The 19,915-nt window shown below is 51.2% G+C and overlaps 1 protein-coding gene across 1 annotated transcript; it reads right to left on the reverse strand.

Moving 5' to 3' along the window:
- Window positions 1-1,224: 1,224 nt before the first annotated feature.
- Window positions 1,225-19,800, reverse strand: IGF2 (insulin like growth factor 2). The gene is made up of 4 exons (XM_083863945.1): window positions 19,220-19,800; window positions 11,445-11,607; window positions 4,489-4,655; window positions 1,225-4,035 (listed from the first exon to the last, which is right to left on the reverse strand). Exons 1-4 carry the CDS (start codon window positions 19,319-19,321, stop codon window positions 3,793-3,795), a joined length of 675 nt encoding a protein of 224 aa, XP_083720071.1. The 5' UTR covers window positions 19,322-19,800; the 3' UTR covers window positions 1,225-3,792.
- Between the last annotated feature and the right edge of the window lie 115 nt (window positions 19,801-19,915).

Genomic DNA, 19,915 nt, shown 5'->3' on the forward strand with positions numbered 1-19,915 from the left:
GACTTACCTGCCACCTTGCAAAGAGCTTTTGTAGGCAGCAGAAGATACTCGAGACAAAGCAAAGGTCCAGTTTCATCCAGACTCCCACCCTCTGTCCAGGATGATGCTTGCCAGTAAAGGCAGCCCTTGACAAGCCAAAAGGCAAGATGGCACATTTTGAAGTCTCTTGATATCCAAAGAAATGAGCTGCTCTGGTCTGGCCCCTGACAGGGTGACTCCTGACAGGGTAAGGCAAAAGAGAGGGGTTTTGAAGAGCTGTTTAGAAACATCGTCATCACCCTTATGGTGCTTCCAGCTTTGCTGCTTTTCTTCCTGGGGAAGGCAGCAAGATATCTGAAGATTTTCTTGCTTTTTAATCAGCTCTAAACACCATCCATAACAGTGGCTTACACAACAAAGAGCAGAAGAGAAGCCACAATAAAATCAGTCCTCACTCTTCATAGGGGCACATTTTAATGTAAGGGAAACCTGTGCCAGGTCTTGGAACATGGTCAGAAAGGCAGACACATCCTTTCTCCATCTGCAATAAAGTACATGTCCAGAGGAAGCAGTCAGCCCTGCATCTGTACAAAACCCTCCCTGACCAACCACAAAAATCCCAAAAGGAAAAACTGTGTGAAAATTTGTTGGTTTTGTTTATTGCAAATTTTTAAAAGAAACTGGTTTAAAACATGTATTTCCAAGGGTCAAAATGAGCAACTCCAATTTTGAGATGGAAAATCTTTTCCAGTCCAAGCCATCTAGGGAAGGAGGTTGGGCTTGGCAAGGTCCTTGCCCCACACCATGAGAGAGGCCTTGGCCATGCCAGTGGGGCTGCATAGTCAGTGTGGTGTCAGACTCATTTACCAGATTAGGGATGCTTGGACACTGTTTTACCCACAGCCGCTCTACTACTAAACTGGAACTGCAGTGTTTTACCTCCTATTTGCAGTGGTGCATGATAGTTGTTTGTATGTGATGAAAAGCAGATCTTTGGGATTCCTAAAAATGAAAAGAGAAGCTGTATGTACCCCAAGAAACCAGAGAAACTCCATCTATCAGGAAACCTAACCTAGACACAACCTTTTTTTGTTCTTTTTGCCAGCCATCTTCAGGTCTCATCCAGCTTTCAGGTCCCTGGGAACAGCCCAAACTGGTAAAGTTAGGTAAATCCCAACAGCTGCTGGGAAACAACCCCAGTTCTCACCAAGAATCACTGGGCAGATGATTGGGGGTTTCAGGGGGGCATCTGCCACAGGACTGAGGTTTCATGGTTGTGTTTAAGGGTACCACACGCTCTCTTGCAGTTTTGAGCTCCAAAAGAGGAGCTGCAGTGCACTCTGTTGCTCCATAGGGAGTGGCTCTTGGTGTGGCCTTCTTCCCACCCAACTCTCACCCCAGAGGCAAAAATAAAGTAAAAGAAAAAGTCAGGCTTCATATTCTGGATGGATATTTATTTGCTTAACAGGTTTTCTTCTTTTTTTTTTTTTTTTTTTTTTTAATTTTTTCTTTTTTGGTACAAAGCATCCAGGAAAGCTTTTACTTCTCTTTTTAAAAAATAAAAACTAAGTTTTTTTAAAAAAAGACACATGAAAAGGAAAAAAAAAAGTCAATTATTTGCAATTTCTCTGTTTATATTCTGCCTTCCCACCCCACCCACTTCCCATCCCCCCTCCCTAATTTGGACTGATTTTCATTCTTTTCCATATATATTTAATAAAATAAATAAAGGATTTTCTTTGTCGTGTATTGCAGTGCCATTTTTTTAAACAAAGGCTTCATGGCTCAACATTGCAAGGTAATAACAAACAAAAGGATTATACATTAAAATCCTCCCCCTCTCAAGACTCCCCCTAACCCTCCCCTCCAAACCACGAAATAGAATACAATTCAAGTAGTCTTTTTTTTTTTTATGTTTTAAATGTATGGATATATAAGACAAAGCAAGTACAGAACTGGTTAACAGAGTGTCCCCATTTTATTAGCAAGTGAGAGTATATTAGGGAGATGTAATTGATTCCCCCCCTTTTACGGTTCCTAGACAGATAATATATATTATTTTAAACCCAACCTATTTTACAGCCCTCTGCCCACCTCTCAAACCCATCTGCTCACCGAGTCCCGAGCCTCAGGCCAGAGACTTGCCTCTCCCCCCATCCCATGCAGCATTCCCAGCCCTGCGGCAGCCCCCAGGCAGGTGCAGCCCCTTCTCCCGCAGGCTCCCGGGAGGGCAGCCAGGGAAGGAGAGCAGGGACACCAGGGGCCAGCGAGAAGGACACAAAGGGCAAGAGAAGGAAAAGGAGATGGCAGGGCATGGAACTGCTGATTCTGCAGGGGCTCGGTGTGAGGGCTGCCTGCCCACCTGCGTGCTGGACCGTCGGCACTCGAGCGAGGACAGGGAAGAGCGAGATTCCCTGTGGCTCAGGAAGCCAAGCTCCAGGGGGTCCAGTGGGGTCCGTGTGGAAGCAGGGCCTTGAGTTCTAACCGGCAACACCTTCACCATTCAAAATAGTTTGTCTCCAGAACAGTTCCCTTTCAGTCTAAGTTGCGGTGGTTGTGTTGTTTTTGTTGGTTTTTTTTTATACAAAAAAAAAAAAGGATGCGTGTCGATGTATTCTGTGTGTGCGTGCATCTGTGTACATGAGTAACAGCCAACTAGCTCATATGGTCATGACCAAGCTATATTTCAGAAGAGAAAAGAAACACATTTATCACACTTTTCCTAAAACGAAAAGCTAAAATTTCAAGTTCAGTATTCGCTATCTTGTCCTTCCCTCCCCACCCTCCCTTGCTATTTCTGGGTTTTTTCCCTTCCAACTTACTTTAGCACCATAACACATTTTAAACATTACAATCCCTCTTCAGATACTACACAAAATGTCCCATAAAAATAGTGCTTTTTTGCCAAAAAAGTTATATAATATATTATATATATAAATCAACTAAATCCGTGGCAAATGTGCAATGCAGACGCCTCCTCCATTTAAAGTGAGCATCAGCTCACTTTTTTCTATTTTCTTCTTTCCCCTTTCCTTTTCCTTCTCTCTTTCTTGCTTTCTTTCTCCTCTTCCTCTCTTTCTCCCGTCATCGGTGATTTCAAAAAAGGTGCAAGTCGATTTGGAATCTTGTAATGAAGCACACACACAAAAACGCAGATGGGGGCTCCTCAGAACTTCTTCTCAGGTACGTTTTTCTTTTAAAGGTGCAAAAGAAAGTTATAAAAATAAGAAAAACCAAAAGAAAACAAAAAAAAAGAAGAAAAAAAGTGGGGTGGGAATGAGGCAAAAAAATTTTATCCCTCAATGTTTCTCCCCGTTCTATTGGGTATTTTTCACTTTACTGTCAAGAAAGACACGGAATGGACGCTTCTCGAGAAAAAAAAGATTAAAAAAAGAATTTAACCTCATATCCTTTTTTCCTCTTGCTCTATCTTTTGTCTTCTGGCGTTGGCACCGGGGATGTCACGCAGCACCCGGCAGCAGAAAAGTTCAAGTGCCAAACTGTCCCTTTGCAAGTACAGGTTTGGAAATACTGGGGGCGCGGGGGAACGAAACAGGTGTGGGAAACAAAACAACCCTCCCCCCCACCCCAAAAGGAAGATGCCGTGGGAGCGGTGCCACTCGCCACCGCCGCCGCCGCCATCCCCTCCTTGCTGTGTCAGTTGTTTGGTTGGGGCCGGAGCAGCGTGAGGGTGCCCCATCGCCCCGCTCCTCGGCTTAGCGGCCCCGGGGATGGAGGGGCTTGGGGGGGCGGGAATCACCAGTCCTCCCGCCCTCCCCCAGGAGATCAAAAATCGAGACAGCTGGTCAGGGTTCATTTCTGGGGGCCAGCTGTTTCCGGGGAGGCTTGTGCTGCTGAGGGCCTCTGGCTGGGCAGGGAGATGAGGGGACGGTGCAGTGCCTTGGCTTCCTCGGCCGCCTGCAGCCCCTCCGCCTGCCACCGGTACTGGCGGGCCCGCAGGATGTTGGGTGCGTCCCGCTGCCGCCGCTGGGAGCTCTTCTTCTGCCACACGTCGTACTTGGAGTATTTGCCATGCGAGGGCTTCTGGAAGCTCTCCTGCAAGGAGAGGGGATAGTAATACTAGCCTCTGCTCAAGCCTGCTCGCTCTCCAGATGGGGATTCCCTTCTTGGACCTCCATCCCTCCCATGGAAATATTGCCTCATCCCTGGGAACAGTCACAGAAAGGTTGGACAGAGCTCTGAGCAACCTGATCCAGTTGATGCTTATTGCAGGGCGGTTGCACTAGATGACCTTTAAAGGTCACTTCCAATCCAAACCATGCTATGACTCTGTGACCCAGCCCACCTTTGGTTCTCCACCTTACTAAGAGCTGACTTTTTGGCAAGCTATTGGGCACAACTTGCCAATGGTGGCTGTCTCTCAAAAGTTCTGCAGAAATATCAGACCTTGCAGCTGGGGTTTGTTCTCTCCACCCACGGCCTTCCTGTCTTTTCTCTCCCTGTTTATTTCAGAGGAGGGCCACCACCATCCCTGTGCAGCCTCCTCACCTTGCTGAGTGCTGGCAGGCCTGACAGGGAAGTGGCAGAGAGGTCACGCTCTGACTTGACGGATTTGGCGCAGTATGTTTCCAGCAGAGCCAGGTCGCAGCTCCGGAAGCAGCACTCCTCCACGATGCCCCGGTTGATCCGCCGGTTATTTCGTCCCACCGGTCTACCTGCAACAGCAGAGACCCTGGCATTAGCCACCAACCTGGAATGGACCCTCTTCCAAGCTCCTTGTAGGCATCCCCGCCACCAGAGACTGGTGGGCTCTACATCCTCCAAACACAGCAGCGCTTCTCCCAGACCAGCTGACACACACCCGCAAACCAGCCAAGTCTCACGTTAAGACCTTCCCAGACAAATGCTACTGATGCCAACACGTGCCTCCAGCAGCAGTTTAAAGGCACTATTAAATGATGGGGGTTTATCTCCCTCCTGTATCTCTGGCACGGGTAGCCTTCTCGGGCATAGCTGAGGCGAGGAAGCTCAAGCCCAGCCTGACCGCCAGCACTGCACCGATTGCTGCGACCGTCTCTGATGTTGATCCTGGCAAGTGAATTTTATTAGAAAGAAGCAGCACAGCGTTGTGGCTGCCAACCTCCCTCCGCCGGATCAACACTCAGGCAGGTGAAGTGAACCAAGGCGGCTAAATTTTACCAGATGGGACAGCTCTGAGACAGCTGCAGAAAGAATACAGACTCCCATGCCCGCCAAGAATAGCTATTAAACTTAATCTTTTAATGAGGGTTCCTCTCCCATTTCTGACTGCAGAAAGATGCAAAAGCCCATGTCTGGTGCAGCAATGACCAAGTGCATGATATGACAGGGCTTAATGATGGCCAAAGTGCTGCAGAGGAAAAGCTTACACCAGTTACTGCGTTTCCTCCCCATCTCGAAATAAAAGAGATGGGTAAAGTTGAATTTCTGATGCAAAGCAAATTTGCTCGGGAATTGTACCTTCCAGGATGTAAACTGACCCAAAACAAAAGGATTTTCTCCATGCTTTTGCACGTAGCATGTTATGCTCTTTTGCTGTTGTGGGGTTTGCAGCCAGACTTCTGCACACTGCCATGAGCACCTCTTCCATGAGCAAAGTGCTCTGAAGGAGGGAAACAGAGGCCGGCAACAGTGGAGCTTGCAAACAGGTGCCGGTACCACATCCCAGCCAGGAGATTTTTGGCATAGAGAAGACTGAGAGCAAGCGGTGTAAGCACAATGCCTAATACTGCTCACTGTGGCATGCTGAGCCCTCGCCTCCCAGCTGGCCTGCAGGACCACACATGACTGTCCACATTAGCCCTTTTCATGACCCATGATCCTCACCCCTTGCACTCCTGATGAAGCAGGCACTCAAGTCATAGGCCTTGGTGAAGACCTAAGGTTGGTTTACATGGAGCATACATGACCACTTTCCCTGGAGGGTATCCCATCCGGGATGCCCACCCAAAGTGCCTTGGGACAAAGTGCAAAGCACAATTCTCTATCCATACAGGGCAACCCCACATTTGAGAAGCAGCCCCAGATGTGTAATACAGGTGTGCATGTGGGATGCAGTCCTGTGCAATGCAGACATCCATATTCAATGCAGACATCCATGCACAATGGAGCACCACATGCACAATGCTGACATGTAAAACACCACGAAAATGCCTCACTGCTGCCTCTCTAAGAGCGCTGCAGGAGGGCACCTGCTCTCTGTTAAAATCAGTCATGTTCACATAGGCCAGGAGCCCTCTGGTCCATGCTGGTGCACTTCCACCATGCTCAGAGGTCACACAAACACAGCATCAGTGTGCTGGTTGATGGGGCAGCTGACCCATACCATGAGACCTGCCTTTGGGAGTCATTCCAAATGCTTTGTTTTCCGCATTCATCCCCCTTGTGCCACCACCTTCCTTCTCTTTTCCTCTAGAAAAATTTCAGGCATGACCTTTAACCAGCCCCACAGGGAGATGAGAAGGATGCTTCCTCCTTGGCAAAGGTTCATCAAAGAGAACTCTGTTAGGAGTTTAATTTTCTGTCTTGTGGTCAATAAACACAGTGGATTGGGCCCTCCCTGCTGAAAGGAAGGGCAGATGTGTTGGGTGCCCACATCTGCCAGAGTAGGCAGCCTGGGTGGTGATAACCAAAGGAGACAGGGCCAGCAGCCAGCTCAGGGCCAGCTGCATGTATTCTTCTCTGTGCATGCAATGCCCAGTGAGATCTGTGGGAGAGGTGCACTCCACCAACACCCTTGCATTGCACATGGCCTCTGCTTAGCTCCTATCAATCCCAGCGCCCAATTCAATCCATGGCTGCTGAAGCATTAAGCTGCTCCACAAAGGCATCCTGATATGGACAGAAGGAGTGTTTAGAAAGGAAAGAGAAAAAATTCGAGTCTCCCCCTCTTGCTAGCACATCCCCTAAGGGCTACATTCACACTCCCGCTGAACAGAAGGTTGCACAAGTGATGACACACATGGTTTGAGGAGAAGTTGAGGTTTTCAAAGGTTACATATCTCCTCTCAAAAACAGAAGTTTCCCACTTGCAGTTATGTGTTTGTTTGGAAAGAAGAGGGGAGGAGAAAAACAATGAGGAAAACAGGACTATATTCACTGCTGTGCCTTCAAGGGCAATTTCTGTGTGGGTACGCACAGGAAAATCACGTCAGCACGTGTTTGCAAATGCCCAGGTGCTGCACCACCAGGGTGAGCTCCCAGCAGGGACCACCACAGTGACACAGCCTCTTCCTCCCTGATTGCTGCCCCTGACTGGCAATCAGGCACATGTATGGCCCCCAGCCCCAATGTACTGCCCTTTGTCTCCTGCATAAGGCTGCTGCAAGCCATCCCCCTTGCCAGCACCACTGCCAGCTCCACCGTGACTCTCCAATAGGGCACGTTTCCCATTACATAATTGTCCGTACAGACCTTGCCAAATGCCACTACAATCCTCTGGGGGGGAGTTACTTTAGGAAAAAAATAAGCAAACATAACGAACAGGGATTTAGTCTCAGAAAGTACCTGGATACAACAGGACATTGCTGGCTAACAGCAATACTGCTGCTGACCTGGATTGGGAAGAGCGTTTGTTCTGTAACACAATTTACGCAGCGACTAAAGGCTGAATTTCCTAGCTTTTGCCCATGGGTGGCATCTCACTGTACCACCACTGCCAAGCCCAGAGAGGGTTTTGCTGCTCTGTCCCTTGCCCGCAGGGGAGAACTGCGTGGGCAGCAGGCTGCGGCATCGCCGGGGCACGCGAGCCACTTCCCATCACAGCAGCCACCGCTTCCTCCTGAGGAAACACGCTTCCTCTCAGCCTTCAATGAATGGCTAGGCTCCCTTCTTCCCAAAACTGTGCTTCACCAAAACCTTCTACGGCGTTGCTGAGGGGACAAGCCCTGAGATGCAAAGTGCAGTGATGCAAAGCCCAGCAGTGTGAAGCCCTCCAGGTGGCTGGGGTTATTCCTACCTAGGTATGGGCTATCCTGACAGCGCATCCCAGAAGCAACACAAAGGCAAACCTGTTCCTGGGAGAACCCAGAGGCCAGGTACCCGCAGCTCAGCTATGCCACTGTGCCAAAGGCAGTGGCAGTGCCACCGCCATGGGGAACAGGAGGGTCCCTTCCCTATCATAAGCACCCCACTGCTCCTGGCTCCCCACTCTCACTGGGGCCAAATAGATGCTGCGGGGAGGGGTTCACGGTGCTGGTGCCACCCTGGCTGGGTCCCCTCTCCTCCGGTCAATCAGGCGGTCAGCCGAGTGGAAGGGGACTTTGGGTGTAAACAGTCCCCGTGCCCCTGTCGCAGGAATGTTGGGAGCAACAAGGGGGCCTTTGTGCAGCACCGGGCCCCGTCCCAGTGCCCCCGGCCTGGCCCTCCCCCACCCCGGCACCGCACTTTCCCCCCTGCTTTTTCCTAGTATTATTCGGGAGCGGCGGGTGCGCAAGAATGTGCCCCGTCAGCACAAGCGGCTGCAAAGAGCTAAATTCTTATCAGCTGTTGGAAAGGAGGAAACAGGAGCTGTTGTTTACAGAGAAGTCGGCCGCCTCTCCCCCTGCAGCCCCTTCTCCCTCCCTGCCAGCGCTGCATGACAGCAACTTCAGGGCTGAGGCTTCCTCTCGACCTGCCCTGCTTTTCACTCCAGGCTGGACTCAGCATCCCTCCGTGGGCTGTGACACTGTCCCTGGGTGGGTGCTGGGGAGCAGAGGTACCAATCCTGCCACAGTGCCATGGCAGGAAACCACCACCTTGACAGCAGCTGCTGGCCAACCCAAAAGACTTAAAAGTCACAGAGAGGAGGCATCACCAGTGCAGAGCAAAGCGAGCTCAGATTCAGCTGTATCTTGCCCATGCTTGCCTGGGATAGATACAGAGCTGGCATAACCATGTCTACCATGTTCTGTGGCTAGGTAACCTCAGCACTGCCAGCCCTGCCCCTGTTAGTGCAGATCTTCTACAACCCCAGCTCTTGGAGGCAGCTTCAACAGTCTCAGCCCCAAACACCTGCCAGCCATGGTGCCTCCCAGGACACCATCACTACATGCATCCCCCTTGCACTGATGCAAAGATTGCTCTATCTCACAGCCAGCTTTACTAGCAAAGTGCTCTCTTGTGAGAATGTTGTGAGAATGCAGAGCATCACAGGTTCTTAAGTAATTGCTTCAGAAAAAAAAAAAAAAGGATTTTCATACCATTTTTGGTTTTTTTTCCAATATTATCAGTCAGATGCTTCAAAAACCATTGTCTAGCAAGTGGGCCTTCAAGTATGCACAGGACAAGGCTCCCCAAGTCATTTATTTCCCATGTGAACAGCTGCTTTAGCACAGGCTGCTCATCAGGTCACACATCCTGCGCTGTGAGGTGCTCAATACAAATCCAGGCCTGGTTTTAAGATGTAAAACCACAATGGTGCAACAAAATTGTGCCCTATTGCATCTACATGCTGACAACAGTGTAGCCATGTGGGTTTAGGAGTGAAGATGAACATGGTCAGAAATAATCACCTATGAGGCCAACTGATGGAGGTAGAGAGGGAAAAATTAAGTGAAATGGGGATGTCCAAAACCTTCATCAAGTGGAGGCATTGCCCAAATGTCTTCAGCCCTGCACGGCAGAGGCAGATCAGACCCTGAAAGGATTAAATTATTGGACTGTACTTCATCCCCAGTACTTGGGCTCACCAGAAACATTCAAAAAGGTGAAGCGGGGAAGGGGGACAGGAGAGGACAAAAAGAAATAAAGTAAGAACCCTCTTGTGAGTACCCGACTGGCCACTTGGCACCGAGGGACTTGTCTGCCTTCAAAAGTGTTTTTATTTTGGCCTGGGCAGCTGGGTTATTTGAGGTGAAAGGAGGTCAGTTTGACCTTAAAACAAAAGCCCCATTCCCTTCCATCCCCAGAGAGAGGGAGGAGGGAAGAGAAAGCAGGGAGAGAGACAGATGCTCCTCTACATATAGAGGGAGAGGAAGAGCTGTGAGAGCAGGAGAGGCACTTGCCTCCTTGCCATGCTGGTAAGGGAAGGGGGAGATGAAAAGAGGAAGGGCAGCTGACACGCAAACCCTCACTGCTTGGCTCCATCACAGCAAGGAAGTGCACCCAGAGCACCCCAAAAGCGCCACCTTCCCACAGTGCCCAGGGAGCCATGAGAAGATCCCACTGCTCAGCTGGGATGGGGCAGGGGGATTGCCCCCAGAGAGCTGCAAAGCCACCTGCAGTCCAACCACCTGCCCAAAACTGAACCTGAAGCCCTTCCCAACTTGAGCCCTACTGTGGCTGGGTGTAGGGACCCCGTGCATCTCTCTCCCCAACATCACCAGGCAGCAGGATACAAGTCTGGTAAAGCATTCAGGTTGGGAAGGGACATCCAGGTTGGGAAGGGACATCCAAAGTCACTTCCTAACTTTGCAGGACCCTGTTGTTCCCTGCACAGGCAGACTGGAAGAAGAGGGAGGCTGGTTCTCAACCCCACTCCTCAAAAATACACCCTGTTTACTTGAAAATGACTTTTTAATTCCTTTTCCCAAGGCAGAGGCAAGACTGCCAAATGCACCATGTGCAGCTGGTATCTCCATCCTCTTCCCCATTTGGCTTTGCATCTTTCCTGTAGTCAGTCATCCTGGGGCTCAGTCCTCAGTGGGGAGCAAGACACAGTGTCTTCCCACTCCCAAGCAGAGCAGGGGACTGAAACACCAAAAAAAGGTATCACACTTGAGGCACCTTTGCCCATAGATTACTGATCATCCATTGTCACTGCTTTACTCCTCATCCTCCCTGTTTATACCAGCTAATCCATTGTACTGCCAATGGCCCAAAGACCCAAAGCATCCTGGTGGAAAGCCCGCTGCAGCCAGCTGGTCTGAAGCCATCTGCATGCTGCACACAGCAGTCCTGCATTTTTTCGCATTAGCTGCACTGCAAAGGGGTAAGACATCACTCTTCAGCAACAAGCTCACCAGCAGTAGCTGGGAGGTCACAAAGCTACGTCACAAAGTTTAGGGAACAGCTTAGAAGGTGCTGCTATACCCAAGCAAAGCCTACCCGGGAGGGGAGAGTGCTCAGCTTCCTGCCTGCTGTCAGGATGCAACGCTTAGGCAGCAAAGTTTCAAAATAAACCAGGACCCAAGCTCAGCAGAGCACTGGCTGCAGACATCCTCATTATTGTAATGACTTGCCCTTATCACTGGTGAACCAGCCACATAAGGTTCCCCAGCGACATTCAACTTTCCCGAGAACCATGTGCAGGACCCAGATTTCCCATGGTACCAGACAGTCCCCAAAACCAATGCCAAGTTGATGCATGTCACCCTGACCATGTCCATTTTCTTGCTCTTCTCCTGGCCTACTGCCACATACAAGGAAATCATGAAAAGCTCCAGGTTGGGAAATCTCTCCTTTCCCTCCCAGCCCAGCTCTGCTGAGGCAAGGTGTGGGGTGGGGGGCAGCACCCTGCCCGCTGCTGGCGGCTGCCCAGCACTTACTGAAGTAGAAGCCTCTGTCCCCGCAGACGAACTGCAGCGTGTCCACCAGCTCCCCGCCGCAGAGGGTCTCCGCTGTGCCGTAGGCGGCGGCCGAGTCCAGCGCGTAGGCCAGGAAAGCCAGGAGCAGCAGCAGCATCCGCCTGGCCGCGCACATCCTCGGCACCTGGGGACAGACAGAGGCACAGCGTTAGCATCGACCACGGGACAGACCCCTCTCTGCCACCTCCTCCCCAGCCCCTGCCCCCCTGCCCACAGCACGCCGGGGGGTTGCTGATGCCCAGACATGTCTGGATGCTGCTGCTGCTGCAGGAAGGACGGGCAGCGCTGCGACAAACAGCCACTGGGGTGAGGCCAGCTCCCTGCTCCCTGCACTCAGCCCGCTGGGCAGACAAGGTTTGCATTGAAGCTGTTTTTCCATTGGAAAATCCCACTTCAGCCTACCTCTAAAAGGTTTTTATTTCTCCTGCTCTTTCAACGTGTGATTTTTTTTTTAATTTTCCCTCTTTTTAAAAGGGAATTTGTTCAAATTATTATCAGTAGGTGTTTGTTTGGGTTTTTTTCCCTCTTCTGATGACAGGTTTTCATGCCCTGTCTGAAAACATGTCCATGCGAAGCAAGATCAAATGAAGCTTCAACCTGTTCTAGAGCTGCTTTTGAGGAAAGCTGGGAAGAGCAGCTTTTGTCCTGGGCATGTGAGAGAGATGAGGCTCAGGCAATCAAGAAGCTGATTGCACAAGCTGTGTTTGCTGACAAGAGTTGGGACTGAGAAGACATCCCTCAGGAATTATGTGGTCCCATGGGAAACACACCTGAGGCATCACTAGGGAGGAGCAAGGCAGTGTCAGACAGTGCAGAACATTAAAAAAGAAACTCCCTGGACATTTGCTAACTAGCCCAAAGACTCGGCTCCAGCAAACAGCTCTACCTCTGTGTCAGCTTCTGCAGGTGGTAAAGCAAGGATGCTATTGCCCCACTGATGGGGCAAAACCCATAAATAGCTCAAGGCATTATAGTCCCTCAGGGATGAGCCCCATGATATACATACAGCCAAATAACGCTGGGTTTTCACCAGACAGGTAAGCTCAAAATGAAGAAAAGCATATCAAAACAGCAGATAGTGGGTGGCAACCCTAATCTCAAGCAGAGCATCCCCTCTCCTTCCTAATATTCAACCAAGACGCCGGGTTTCACATCCAGCTTTCATCATCATAGTGTCTGAGCAACTCGAGAATAATATCAGTTAATGAATATTACCTCACCCCCCCGGGATGCTCGGAGATGGAGCCGAAGCCCAGGATAGATTAAATGACTCGCCCAAGGTCACAGGGGAAGTCTGCAGCGCAGCCAGGAAATTAGCCCAGGTCCCCCGAGGCCCCGATACGGTCCTGCCAGCAATAAAGACACCCTTGCTCCCGAATTTTTAGTAGCACGTAGCTCAAATTGTCACCGCTAGAAATGCATCATGCTTACAAGCCATGAGCTCTACCGAGCAGCAGGAGGACAGGGATCAGCAGCACGAAAAGCCAAAACAGAGGTTTCAAGATCTGGGTGGGCTCTGGGGGACATTCCCCCTGCTCAAGTTTTGATGGCCTTAGCATTGTGCCTGTCCTAACAGAGATCAGCAAGACTGGCAGGAGCACTTCAAAGCTCTGGACAAGAGAGGCAGCAGCCTTGGGAATAAACTGGTCTCAGCAAGTGATGGGACCAGGACCAGCTTTTCCAGTAGCAATGATCCCTTCAGCACACTGCAGGGGCTTTGTTCTGTATCACAGTAGGAGCAGAGGGATGGCACCAGGCTCTGACTCCATGCTGCCAAGTTGCAGTGTTTTACCACCTTCTCACCTCTGTTTGTTTAATCAAGTGGCCCACAGGTGTTTAGTGGGCCTCTCCAACATGAATGCAGCATCACTTTCACCACTGGATTCATGCCCCTGGTGCTACAGCATCAGGAGCCAGATCTCCAGCTGACAACAGACCAACCCCCTTGCTCCTGTCTCTTTTCCAGCCTTTTGTTTTTACAAGCAAATCCCAATTTCTGGTGTCCCCAGGTCTCAGGTAGTGCCAGCACTCACTGCCAGGGTGACGGATCTGCCACCAGCCAGTGTTGCCATTGAAGGCACTCATATGAGACTTCAGGACACCTACATGATCCCATGTCCCCAGCTAGGTTCATGCTGGCTGTGGGCACTGTGGCTAATAAGCAGGCTGCATGCTGGCCTCCCCAGCTCAGAGCCAGCTCTGACACAAAGGGGTTGATTGGTGGCACAGGTGACAAACACCATTTTTCTTCCACATTCAATCTAAAGAAAAGGGTGAGATGCTCTGAAGCAAGGGGAGAGCAAGATTTTGTCAGCAGGTGATATTTGATGCTGGGGAGATCTGATACCTTCTGTGGAAAAACACTTGTGCTCCTCAGAAAATACCTGCTCTTGCACAAGCCATACTGCAAGCCCCTGGCAGCCTTCCCTGTCTCCACTGCAAGCTCCTTCCAGGTGCCCACACACCCTGTAACTCCGGCCAGGAAACACCCCTGAAGCGGCAGTAACAGGGAGAGCCCCAGAGCCATCCAGAGCATGGCTAACGTGGAGGTGTGAAATGCAACTAAGTCCACCTTAGCCCACACACCAGCCACCAGCCCTTCCCTCTGCTGTCACCTTGTCTTCTCCATGCTCCTTCCAGTAGCTGTGTAATGAGAAACCAGGCAGCAAAGCAAAGAGCATCTTTATTTACTACCCAGTGCTGCAGTTTCTCTCCAGCTTGATGGAGCTGCAACCCTACCCATCCCCGTAAGCCCTTCGCTCTCCCTATGGCCCTACTGACTCTGCTAATGAAAAGCTCCCAGACTTTCCACAAAGGCTACAAGGGCTCCCAGGGTGCCATCTCAATAACATTTCAATTGGTCCTTCCCTCCCTCACAAGCAGGGATGAGCAGAGCCATGCAGGACAGCTTGCACCCGCATTGCCATGGCTGCCGGAGCAGGTGCTGCTCCCCAAAACAGGGTGTCATGGCACAGCTGGGTACCTGCAGCCCATGACCTGGTTGGTGCAAGCACCATGCCAGCTGCACAGGTTGCAGAACTGAATGGCTGCTCACCATGATGAATCTAAGCCCTGTGAATACCTCCAAGACTTCATCTTCCACTGGAAACCTGGGATAGCGCAGCTTTCAGTTTCTAGTCCCAAGCATTACGACAGGCATGGTCTCCTCAGCTGTTGAACAGGAAGGAGCAAGTTCATACCAATGGTTGGAAGAACATTCATATTTTATTGGAAAGCCTCTCTTACATCAAATGAAACAGGAATAAGGCAGCACAAGGGAAGTGGGCCACTTCCCTAAAGGACAGGGTCCTCTCTCTACTAGAAGAGAGGCTACAGCTATCACTGTCCCATTCTTGCCAAAGCAGGTTCAACCAACCATGCTGACTGCTGTTTTTCCTCATGCGTCCAGGTAGGGCTCAAAGGCTTTAGGATGCAGTGGGAATGGCAGAGCAAGACATGCCATATGCCCAACAACCTGAGCACCAAATTCCTCCTAAGGAGGGCTTGGATCCCACATGGTGTGCAAGAGGGTGATGCAGGAGAAATTTCTTGGTTGCACAGGTGACCTGTACCATCCTGGGAATCATATCTGAAGCTCCTCTGAAAAACGCACATCTGAAGCAGCATTATCAGAGCAGAACAGTCTCAGACAAGGTGCCAGCACACACTGCTGGCCTCTCCCTCCCTGGAGAGGGTCTTCTTTGCTCTCTATTCTTTATGGCCTTCTCATGCCTTTCCCAGCATCCCCAGCACCCCACACAAAGCCAGGCTGCCACTGGAACCAGCTCAACCACAAGCTGCCATGTGCAGGATGGTCCTGCCTTGCAGCACACATCACTGCACCCATGGCCAGGGACCCCCAAACACCTCTAGGCAGGCCCCAGCCAGCAGAAAGGTCCAACAGAGAGGGTTCCTTGGAGTAGCTGTGGTGTGCTGGGAGTGAGCCTGAGGGCAGGTCTGCAGTGGAGTCACCCTCCCACCCGAGACTGTTAAAGGATTTTTTCAGGATCTGCTGCTGAATCAGCTGGATTGACAGTTTCTGTCCAGCTGCTGGAGAGTTGGGGGCCAAGAGGCCACAATGTGCTAAAAGGCCCAGTTGCCAAGTCTCAGAGTACAGCTCAGGCATCCCTTGCATCCAGGCTTGTGCTGAGCAAACCAAACCACGATGCCTCTTGGGCAACAAATATCTCCCCAAAAACAGAGACAAAACCTCCTGTCTGACCTAATTCCTTCTTCTGTCTGGCCTTCATTGCAATTTAATATGAACAGAACAACGTAGGAGGGAATTGACAGATGGCCCAGTCTGTAAAATTTGGATTTGGAAAGCAAAAAGAAAAAAAAAAATCTTGCTTCTTTGTGGAGCAGTGCAACATTTAAAAGGGACCATGGCAAAAGAAAAGTCATCAGCCCAAACCCAGTGGCACATGCCAGAGGGGGAAACCCCCAGTTTATACATCCCAGCAGCCCTCACACTCCACCTCTTCAAAAAAAAAAAAAAAAAAAAAAAAAAAAAAAAAAAAAAAAAAGGCAGACTGATGTTTTGCTACTCTGATGATTGCCTGTGAGAGATGCTGAACATCTGCCTCTCTGCATTACTCCTCCCCATGGACAGCCCCAGGAGAGTGGGGAGTTGACCCGATTCTGAGCGTGGCTGTCCCAAAGGAGCAGGATGTGGGTGTGTGCCAACCTCACAAGTGCCAAGTGAACGCCACCCCTGCCCACAGGACAACCCAACCTCACCCAGGGCACTGGGCCACGATGCCCCAAGGTGCCAAGGAGCAAAGGGATAATGGAAGCCAGTGTGAGAGGCAGGTGCCTTGGCAGCTGAAAACCACCCAGGAGCCACATCTTGGGCAGAGGCACGGGGATGAGGTGCCCAGCAGTACCTGAAGGCAGAGGAATCACCTCATACTATGCCACAGAAAAGACTCTCTTTTCATCTGAAAGAGAAAGGAGATTTCCAACCACCCACAGCTTGGAAGACGCAAGCTTCATAACACTAAACTTTTGACCACTGAGTTGTCAGGCAAATAAAAACAACTCAGGAGGACCAGGGGTTTTGCTGTTTAGCTCAGGCTTGAAAAAAATAAAATACTTTCTGCTTCTTGGCACCTGGCTCGCATGACATTCATATGGCTGAGGCTGGCAATACTGCTGCTATTTTTAGACCTCACTTTTTTTGTCTTCACTGCTCGTCCCCATCAGCAGCCCACTCTGCCCCAGTGTGGGGGTCACCTTTCTGCCTTCCATCCCATGAGCCCAGAGAGGTACCTGCCTCCTCTGCCTGTGGGACAGGAGCCAGGGCAGGCAGGGAAGCACTGCGGGCACCCCATGTCTATACGTGCTGCAGGAGAACTACTGTGCCTGTGGAAAAATCAAGCTGAAAGAGGTGAATGGGGTATTCAGTACCATTTACTCACCCCACTGGGGAGTAAGAGTGTATTGCATAAATTTTGGTATGCAGCCCAGAAATATTTGATTTATTGTATTAAAAAAAAAAGGAAATGCAATCTTGCTTAACCCTTCTAAAGACAGCTGGCAGGACCCAGAGAAGGGATTTAAGTCCGTTTTAGTAGCCTCAGTTAACTCCTTTCTTTATTGTTCCTCTCTCCTTTCTGCATTCCCTTCCAAAACCTGGAGTATATCAGGGAAAGTTAACAGCAAGTTAAGCTGTTAAATCAGGAACTGTAGTGACTGGAGTCTACTGGCAAGTGATATTCCCACAACACGTTGAACTTGCTTTATGTCTTGGCAGAGCAACTTTAACCCTTTCAGAGCCAGGCTGTAACACCAAGGCAGACTTCCTCTCTTGGTGCCCCCCACCTCTCCTGACCCCTCACACAACCACGCCGAGGGAGGCTGATATCGCTTTCCCCTCTAAGACACTCATCAGCTTTTAAAAGCAAAGACAATCCAAAGAAGGATCGGAGAGGTCAGCCCCAGGACACAAGCTGGGAGAGGGTGGGCCACTTACAGTGCTCGTATGCACTGCTGGAAACACACCAACTCCTCGGGTCCCTCTAAAAATAAGACCTCACCTGCTGTGTTTGCTTTATTTAAAAAAAGAAAAGTACAGAAACGCTTTTCTCTGGTGCTCTGTGAGGCAAGCTGGACTCGTGCTGAAGCCTATAGGAATCAAGGGGAAGACACGCACTGACAACTCTGGGTTGACTGGTCAAAGCAGCAGCCCTGCAGCCAGGCTGAAAAAAAGATCACCTGTCAGAAAGAGCGCTGGGACACACACGCAGACACATTTTGGCTCTCGAATTTCATGCAGCGGTGGGAGGGGACCCGCGGTGTCAAATCTTTTATCCCTTAATGAATTTTCACAGGAGCTGGGATAGCCCCTTTGAAAGGCTGAGTGAACTTGTGTGGGTGTCAACAACACGGAGCAAGATTTACAGCCCTGACCCATTCACCCCCACCAAAACTGTCAAGTTGGGTCCAAAACAGCACAGTGGAACTCAAATCAGAAGTGTCAGTCAGTTTTATACCTCCAGATGTCCTTAGCACAAAGTCATCCTTAACAAAACCCCACGACCCAGGCTCCTCAACTCCACTCTAAATCAAGGCAAGAGGAGGAATAAAAAATCCCAACACGTTGAACCCTGCAAAGTAAAAGGGGAAAAAAAAAAAAAAAAAGCCACCCACATACACACACAACCTGACAATAAACAAACCCAAAGAAAAACAGGCCTCAGTCTCCCAAGCACATTCCCAGCATTTGGAAGAAAACTACAGATTTTGTATAGGAAGCCTGGGTTGAAAGCAGAGGCTCTCCCGAGGTGTCTGTTTAAAACCACCCACACAAACCTTGTTTTTACACTTGATTGCTCCACACCACCCTAGCGAGACCTGGCGTATCAGCAACCCTGCTGAAGTCCCCCTGGCTGGAGGCGAGGCAGCCACATCTGCTGGTACAGTTACGCTAAATCCGAGTTCCCTCATGTGCCCCAATTCCCTACTGCTCAACTGAGTGCTAAAACCTTTCCAAGTTGCGCTCTTAAAACAATTACTATAGGGAAAAGCAATTGGGAAGGAAGAAGAAGAAGAAAAAAACAAATTTACAAAAAAATCACAGAAAGTCGAAGGCTGCACGCCAACCATTAACTCTCACTCCATTTTGGCTCCGCTTTCTTGTTTTTCCTCCCTGTATTTTTATCCCTCCCGAGACCAAACACACCGCAGTGTTTTGCAGAAGAGAGTTTAATAATCTCCCCGCTCTCCGGAGCCGGAGAACCGCCGCTCCGCTCCGCTCCCCTCCCCGCGCGTCTCTCTGCTCTCCCGCAGCCGCCGGGGCGCGGAGGGAGCGCGGGGGGCACCCGGGGGCCGCTCAGCCCTGCGTGACCTCGCATAGCCCCGGCCCGGCCCCCGCACGGTGCTGCCCACGCGGGACCGCGCCTCCGCCCCGCCGGCAGCATCCCCGTCCCCGTCCCGCCTGCAGCATCCCCGTCCCCGGCCCGGCAGCATCCCCGGCGGGCGGCACGGCCCGGCCCGGCCCGGCCCGGCGGGGATACCCCGCACCCCCCACCGCAGCGGGGCCGCCCCGCCGCCCGCGGCTGGCCCGGCGCTCGGGGTCCCTCTAGTGACACGCGTGGGGACGGCGGGCAGCGCGGCTCTGCCCGGGATGGCTCGGCGGTGCCCGGGGCGGCACGGCTCGGCTCGGCTCGGCTGGGCTCGGCTCAGGAATCCCACCGTGCTCTGCCCGCCGAGGAGCAGCGCGGAGCGGCGCTTACCTTGGCGCTGCTACTCTCAACTTCTTGCGGCGGCGGCGGCGGGCCGGGGAGAAAGGCGGGCTGCCGGCAGCGCTCATCCGTGTGTGCCCCGGCGCTTGACATGCTGCTCTCCTGCCCTGGCAGCGATCGCGGCTTTGGCTTGCCTTCCCCGAGCCCTGGCACCTTCTCCTCGCCTTGCCTTTTTGGTATGTCAAGTCCCTGCTGGATTTTGTCTGAAGGATGTTATTTTGTTACGATCAGGTATTTTGTTATTCTAGAAAAAGAGCGAGCGAACGCTTTCCTTTCCTCTCCTTTTCCTTTTTCTTTCTTTCTTTTTTTTTTTTTTTCAGGGTTGTTTTTCGCCTTTTTTTGTTTTTCTTCCCTTCTCTTTCTCTCCTGCTTTGGCTGCCCCTTGGGTGGCTCTCACTTTTGTGTTTACTGAGTGCGTCCCTTTGGTGGGGGCGAAGGGGCCGGCTGCCTCAGTGCCCGCTGCTCCTGGCTGCTGCCCCACGAGCGAGGAGACAGGCAGGGCGCTCCGGCTTTTATACCTTTTATACCCCCCCAATGGGCATGCTCTCCCGGCGAGCACCAGCCCGGCCACGCAGCCAATAATGTTGCAGAGCGGTCTAACCCCCTCTCTTCCCTCCCTCCCTCCCTTTCTTCCCTCCTTCTCCCTCGTAACCCTCCGGAGTCCAGTTCGGGAGGGAAGAGGGGACA

Source organism: Zosterops lateralis (assembly GCF_965231275.1).
Source record: "Zosterops lateralis genome assembly, chromosome: 6".
NCBI classification, from domain to species: domain Eukaryota; kingdom Metazoa; phylum Chordata; class Aves; order Passeriformes; family Zosteropidae; genus Zosterops; species Zosterops lateralis.